General features: G+C 38.6%; 1 protein-coding gene across 1 annotated transcript in view; it reads left to right on the forward strand.

Moving 5' to 3' along the window:
• Positions 1-7,989, forward strand: part of ZNF280C (zinc finger protein 280C) — a 52,560-nt gene that overhangs the window by 2,928 nt on the left and 41,643 nt on the right. Inside the window, exons 2-4 of the mRNA XM_008059854.2 lie at positions 3,288-3,428; positions 6,856-6,921; positions 7,021-7,154. Of these exons, the coding sequence (XP_008058045.1) occupies positions 3,288-3,428; positions 6,856-6,921; positions 7,021-7,154 (341 nt within the window). The remainder of the gene's footprint in view (positions 1-3,287; positions 3,429-6,855; positions 6,922-7,020; positions 7,155-7,989) is intronic.

Genomic DNA, 7,989 nt, shown 5'->3' on the forward strand with positions numbered 1-7,989 from the left:
TATTTTTTTTTTTTTTCTGAGTTGGAGTTTCACTGTCGCCCAGACTGGAGTGCAGTGGCCGCTCCCGGCCACAGCAGCCTCGACCTGCTGGGCTCCGGCGATCCTTCCGCCTCAGCCTTCCAAGTAGCCGGGAATTACAGGCGTGCGCTACCACGCCCAGCTGATTTTTTTTATTTATTGTAGAGATGAGGTCTCGCCGCCCAGGCGGGTCTCGAACCCGCAGGCTCAGGCAATCCACTCACCTCAGCCTCCCAAAGACACGGGATTACAGGCTGAGCCACTGAGCCCGGCTTACATATTTTTTTTTAACAAAAACAAGACACACATAGTTTTTTTTTACAGTCAAACAACCTGAAAAGACTTTACATTGCATAATCACAGTTTCTTAAAGGTAAAGAGGGACACAGGGAGACGGCGGTAGAGATAAATGAGTATGTGCACAAATGCACGTACCTGTGTACTGCCTATGTTTTCAAGGCATGCTCCTTCAATTGTTTAGATGTTTTTTTTTCTTTCTTTGTTTGTTTTTTGAGTTGAGAGGTCTCACTCTGTCACCCAGACTGGAAGGCAGTGGCACAATCACGGCTCGCCACAGTCTCAAACTCCTGGGCTCAAGCAGTCTTCCCTTCTCAGCCCCCTGAGTAGCTGGGTCTATAGGCATGCACCACTATATCCAGCTGATTTAAAAAATTTTTTTTGTAGAGATGAGGTCTAGCTATATTGCCCAGGATGGCCTCGAACTCCTGCACTCAAGCAATCCTCCCTCCTCATCCTCCCGAATAGCTGGGATGACAGGCATGCGCCACCATGTCTAGATGAGTTTTTGATTTTTTGTAGCGATGAGGTCTCGCTATGTTGCCCAGCCTGGTCTTGAACTTCTGGGCTCAAGCAATCCTCCTGCCTTGGCCTTCCAAAGTACTGGGATTACAAATATGAGCCCCTGTACCTGGTCTGTTAAACTGTTTTTCTAATAATTATTTCCACATTTCTCAATTTTTTAACACATTACATACATCTGTGTCTTGAATCATCTATTTTTTGCCACTGGCTAATGATTTATTTTTATCAAGGAAAATGAAGATTTTAATTTTCTTACACTTACCCCTTCCTTTAAGCATCTCCCGATATATCTTAATTTTTTGTTAAATCATGTTTGATGTTTTTATTATGAGGACCATAGTAAATACTATTTTCTGCAGATCATAGTACTGTGTTATAGCATGTTATGGGTTTGTTTCCTTCCCCTCCCTTTTTTTTTTTACATATTCTGTCATTTTTTTCATTTTTTGTTAGCTAAAAAATCTATAGCCACCCACACCCTCCCATAGCCTCTTAACTCAATTTTCTATACAGTGAAACTTGTCAGGTAATCTGAAAGTTTAATTTCTTTCTTTTCTTTTCTTTTTTGAGTCGGAGTCTCACTGTGTTGCCCAGGTTGGAGTGCAGTGGCACACTCATGGCCACCGCAGCCTCGACCTGCTGGGTTCAGGCAATCCTTCTGTCTCAGCCTTCCAGATAGCTGGGACTACAGATGCGTGCTACCATGACTTGCTACATTTTTGGTTTATTGTAGAGACAAGGTCTCACCATGTTGCCAAGGCTGGTCTAGAACCCCTGGGCTCAGGCAATCCTCTTGCCTCAGCCTCCCAAATTGCTGGGATTACAGGTGTAAGACACCACGCCCAGCCTTTTAATTGGTGTCTCATTCCGTCCCTCAGGCTGGAGTGCAGGGGCATGCTCACGGCCACCCTAGTGTTGAGTGTCAATCTGCTGGGCTCTGGAGATCCTTCCACCTCAGCCTTTCAAGTAGCTGGACTACAGGCACGAGCGCTACCATGTCTGGCTAATTTTTTTGATTTTTATTGTAGAGACGAGGTCTCACCATTATTGCCCAGGCTTGTCTTGAACCCTCAGGCTCAGGCAATCCTCTCGCCTCCACCTCCCAAAGTGCTGGGATTACAGGCTTGAGCCACCGCACCCAGCTTTTCTGGAGTTTTTATTAGGTGGCTACTATACTTTTGAAATTGATTTTTCTAACTATCTTGTCTTCTCTATTTAATATATGTATTTTTTGTCTTTTAGTTCCACATTTACTGAACTTTTGGATTTTTTTTTTAAATGAATTTTGGCTGTCTTGTTTTTAATCTGTTTACTTTCTGAGTGTTACTTTTTATAATTTTCTTGTTTTATCGCTCTAAAGATTCTAATTATATCCTCTTTATTATTTTCTCCTGTCCTTTGTATTATCTCTGTTTTCTTTAAAATTCTTTAGTCTATTTTATTGCTTTGATTTTTCACATTGAAAGTTTCCTCGAATTTCTGGTGCTCATCGGTTGTCCATTCGTAGTTAAGAGTGAGACACTAAAATGCTTCCTAGGAACTCTGTGTTTGGTAGAGCATGTAGACTGGTGATATCCATAGTATGCTTTTTTTTTTTTTGGAGTTGGAGTTGGAGTCTCACTCTGTTGCCCAGGCTGGAGTGCAGTGGCATACTCACGACCATCGCAGACCCCACCTGCTGGACTCAGGCAATCCTTCCGCCTCAACCTTCCAAGTAGCTAGAACTACAGGTGCAAGCCACCACGCCTAGCTAATTTTTTTATTTTTTGTAAAGACGAGGTCACACCAAGGTGCCCAGGCTGGTCTCTAACCTCTGGGCTCAGGCAATCCTCTCACCTCGGTTTCCCAAGGTGCTGCACTGGAATTATAGGCTTGAGCCACCGCGCCCAGCCCTACAGTGTGTTCTTTACTTAATTTCTTCAGGCGAGAAAGGTCTAATCTGCCCTGGAAGGGAATAAGCGTCACTTAATTTCCCCAATCTCAATCTTAAACCTCATCGCTGTTTTGCTCTGAGCCTGGTACCTGAATCTGGTTCAATTTGTCTAGTATATTTCCTACCTGTTGCCTCTTATTGCTAATTTATATACGTTTTGGTAATATAGGTGGGTTTTTTTTCAGATAATAGTTAGGTAAATCTTTTTTGTAGATATAATCATATTCTGATCATATAACTAAAACTCAATGATTTGATTTGATCCTAAAATATATTGGCCACTGTAAATAACTGTTGTCCTCCATTATCTGTCTAGCTAGCTATGTTTTCTAGTTTAAGTCATAGCAATTGATTACTGAGTTTTTACTTTTGCTGCCATGTGCTGATTACAAATATCAATGCAGTAATTGTAATTAGGATGATTAAAGTACATATTCAACATTATACTATGTATTAAAAAGAAAGCATTTTTCTCTTTATAAATAAGATTTTCTTCTCTCCTTTTAAAAATTAGGCAATTCAAAAATGGCAGAACTCTTTATGGAATGTGAAGAAGAAGAGCTAGAACCATGGCAGAAAAAAGCAGATTCTCAGGATGAAGATGATGAGCTCATCTTTGTTGGAGAGATATCGAGTTCAAAACCAGCCATTTCAAGTAAGCATTTACTTTCAGTGAAGTGAAGTTTCATAAGATGGTTGTTTCTAATGGAAAAACATATGGGCTGTCTTATATGTCCTTGATGTCCTTTTTCTCCTGTAAGTAGTTGGAGGTGAAGGGGAAAGTAAAGTTCAGTAAGAATTTGTGAGAATCAGGGTGGGGTGTAGTTGGGTACTGTAGTGAAGAGGTTAGAGGTAAGGTATCAGATGTGAGAAAAAGGAAGTAACTACATTAACTCAGGGTTAAGATGACCTGACAGAATTGTAGGCCTTGTAAGATTGGAAATTGTAATTTTTAATGGAGCTAAGTAGCATATCTGTTTATTTGTTAACTTTTTTTCTTTTTCTCCCTCAAGCCCAGCGGCACAGAAAAGGAAGTGTTTGGAATGCTTTTTAAAAAATCAGAATATCTAAATAAGTTTGTCTTAGAATCTGATGAGGGTTCTCATGCCCAAGCAATTGCCTCATCAGTGTCATCTTGATATATGGTTACAAAATGCTCAGGCGCTGTATGATTATACAATCTCTGGACTGTGTAGCAACATGTGCTGTGACTTCCGGCTACATCTTCCAGAACCTTCTCATTTTCCAGAACATATTTATGGAGGAGGTCTTCAGCCTCTGCACTTGGACAGTGCAGGCAGTCAGCACACTTAAATCCTTATGGCTTTCTAACAAAACATATCTAGTACCTTTGTGGGTTGTTAGGTTTCTGTTAGATTTCTATTAGAGTAATTAGACCTAGCATTGTTATAATGTCAAAGTGAAAATACTGGCGATACTTGCTAAGATGTCTTCTCAAAAATATGTAAAGTGTGAGGGACAACATGCTTAGTTTCAGAGGAGAAAGAAGAGACAGATCCTTTCCCATTTTAGTTACTTTTTTTAAGTCTTGAGAATCTACCAAAGAATGTAGCCAGCATATGAAGGGGGACCTGACAAATCTGGAATTTACGTATAAAAAATTGTATGTATATTCTTACATGTTTAAACTTCAGTCACCTCAAAGTATTCTCCATTTGATGCAGCTCACCTATTGATATACTTTTTCCACTGCTCAAAACAGTTTTTGAACTCATCAATTTTGATGTCTTTTAGTGCTTCTGCTGTTTTTGTTTTATCTCTTCCACGTTGGCAAAATGTTACCCTTTAAGAACTTTTTTAATACAGGGAAACAAAAAAAGTTGCTCAGGGCAAGATCAGGTAAATAGGGAGTGTGAGGCATGGAGGTCATGCCATTTTTGGTTAAAAACTGCTGAACACTCAGTGCACTGTGGCCAGGTTTGTATAAATCACCCATCATGAAATGGACAAACGCGTTGAAAGAATTTCCCAAAAAAAATCACTGATACCGGGTACAGTGCCTCAAGCCTGTAATCTCAGCACTTTGGGAGGTTGAGGTGAGGATTATCTGAGCCCAGAGTTCAAGACCAGCATGGGCAACTTTGTGAGAACTCGTCTCTATAATAAATAATTAGTCGGGCATGGTAGCATGCACCTGTAGTTCCAGCTACTTGGAAGGCTGAGCTGGAAGGATCACCTGAGCCCAGCAGGTAGAGGCTCAGTGGCCATGAGTGTGCCACTGCATGCCAGCCTGGGCAAGGAGTGAGACTCCAACTCAAAAAAAAAAAAATTCACTGGAAGCCTAACGCAGCCTCTCACAACAAAACTAACTGGTATACTCATGCCAGTGGGCTCCTAGAACATTTAACTAGTAAGGGAAACCTGTAATCCCTCCCTCCAAATACCATCCTCCAAAAGACAATTCTGGTTTTTTGGGGGGAAGTGGTCCCCCCTCATACTAGTTTTCTTACCATGACAATGAGTAATAGTGTGGTTAAGAAATGAGTTTTAAATTTTCGGAAAGGCTAGCTCTTTCTTCTCTTGACTTTAAACTTGGAATAGCACTCTATTCAGTTTTATCAGCAAAAGAATAATTTATCCAATTGAATTCTAAGTGTCATTTCATGGCAAATTGGGACATGCTAAGCGGAGAGCCATTTAAATTATAAAATGAAATAGGTATATTTAGCGTGTTTATTGTTGATAGTGGAACGGAATATTGTATTCTCTTAACTACTGTTCTTAGTCAGTGCAATGATTTTTATGCCGAAATACTACCACATTTTAAAATTGTCACTTAAATCATCTTCAAATTATGCCAATTAAGATTCAAGTTGGATTTATATTAACTGTAGATGATTGTTAACAAAGCTCAGCCACCGCAGCCTTGACCTGCTGTGCTCCGGCGATCCTTCTGCCTCAGCCTTCAAAGAAGCTGGAACTACAGGCATGTGCTACCACACCCGGCTAATTTTTTGATTTATTGTAGAGATGAGGTCTCGCCAAGTTGCCCAGGCAGGTCTCGAACCCGGGGGCTCAGGCAATCCACTCACCTCAGCCTTCCAAAGCGTGGGATTACAGGCTGAGCCACTGAGCCCGACTTGTGTATTAGTTTTAAGTGATTCTATCAAAAAGGGGATCGACCTTAGTGGAATTATTTTTCTAAATTGTTACTTTAGAATTTAAATGATTTTTTGATGTTTTATGTATAAGCCATAAAATATTTTTAGCATATGGAATATGAGCAAAATGTTTATATTTTTTATCTTATAAATGAGATAACAAAAACCTGTGTTTGGTTAGACTACAGTCACCAAAAAGTAGGAATAACTCTTTAATGGCTTGGGTGAATATTTACCTAGAATTTCTGAGTGAAAGCAATATCAAGTTGTTTGAATGAGCAGATTTTTTCCAGGACGATTTCTGTAGTTTTTAGTCATAAAATGCTGCATATTCATGATCAGAAAACGACCCTACTTTTCTGTCACCCTTTACTTTATAGAATTATTTTATGGGATCTGGTTCTTTTCTACTATGAGAGAAAAAAGGAAATTTTTCAGGGTTTGTGGGATTTGTTAATGCTTTGTACCTTTTCCTGATACGCAATTTTAAGCTAATGTCTATTATTCCACATTTTAATTTGACCCCTCAATAACCTAGAAGCTATGAAGTTCACATGGGTACAAGAGTGTACAGTCTTTAGCTGACTCAGAGCCTTTGTCAGGCTTAAGTTGACTTCTGGTGTAGTGGTAGATTTGAAACCCCTTAGTTAATCCGATGCTCTGGTAAACTATGTTCAATTTAGTTTGAAGTCTCAAGAATAATGGCATAGATAATTCAATCAGCTTGCCCATCATGAAGCTTCCAGACTTTTAGGAGTGTGAATGTGAAATAGATTTGGGGAAAGGCTTGATTTCAAGTCACAAGAATCTGAATCTATGTACAATCTAGTCCCCGTTAAGGGGGAAAAATGTGCTTCAGTTATTTGTTGAGTATGGAGATCTTTTTAAAATGTTTTTTCTATTATCTTAATATATATTTCATTCACATAATAAATTTTAAAATGAATATAATTTTTATAGATATTTTGAACAGAGGTAATTCCAGCTCATCTTCAAAGGGAATAAAGAATGATGTGCACAGTCCAGGTACAATATTACTGTACTACTCTCATTTTAAAGTGAAATATTTTGACACAATTGGCTATATAATAATATATTCATATAATGTATAATTTTAAAATACAGGTATTCCTGATATATTCAAGACTAGAAGTCAATATTTCAAAGACTCAACATCAAGCCCATTGTCTGCCTCGCCTAGATTTCCTGACCTTAAATCTTCATCTAGCTCTGCTAGTGTTCAGAATGCATCTAAATCTGTAAGTGTTTATGAAATTACACAATTAGTTCAGGAACACATTGGATATTATAATACCAAGTTAAGATGTGAACAATCATAGCATTTTAGTAGAAGCATAATCACCATTAGAAAATTTCACCATCTTTATGATTTATTTCAAACAATACCCAAAATAATAAGCTGCAGAAATGAATTGTCCAACATGTTAATAAATCAAATAATATGCTTAAATATGTATAGTATTGAAAACGGTGCTATCTAAACATGAGTAAAAATGTATAATCAGTAATGAATTGCATAACGGCAACAATTTTAAGATAATAAACTGAACCAGGTGTTTTTAATTAGAAAGGTTGTTCCAAAGTTCCTGCTTATTCTGAAAACATAGCTCTATAGTTTTAAAAACATTTAATGGAAGTAATAGATAATGATAATATGTAAAATTTATTGAGTTGTTAATATGTACAAGTCTTTGTGCTAAATACTATATAAATCTTGTATAATTCCTCTGACATTTTTATGGGGTAGGCACTATTATTATTTCCATTTTATAGTTGAGAAAACTGAGACAGTGAGACTAAATTGTTCACTCAAGGATACACAACTGATAAATGATAAATCTGGGATTTCAATCCAGGTTAACTCAGAGTTTTAAAAACATACCTATAAGACGGGCTTGGTGGCTCAGCCTGTAATCCTGCGCCTTGGGAGGCTGAGGTGAGTGGATTGCCTGAGCCTGCGGGTTCGAGATCCACCTGGGCAACTTAGCAAGACCTTGTCTCTACAATAAATAAAAAACTTAGCTGGGCGTGGTAGCGTGCACCTGTAGTTCCAGCTACTTGGAAGGCTGAGGC

This window comes from Carlito syrichta, unplaced genomic scaffold (assembly GCF_000164805.1).
Source record: "Carlito syrichta isolate Samal-C Ts95f unplaced genomic scaffold, Tarsius_syrichta-2.0.1 Scaffold304400, whole genome shotgun sequence".
Taxonomy (NCBI): Eukaryota; Metazoa; Chordata; class Mammalia; order Primates; family Tarsiidae; genus Carlito; species Carlito syrichta.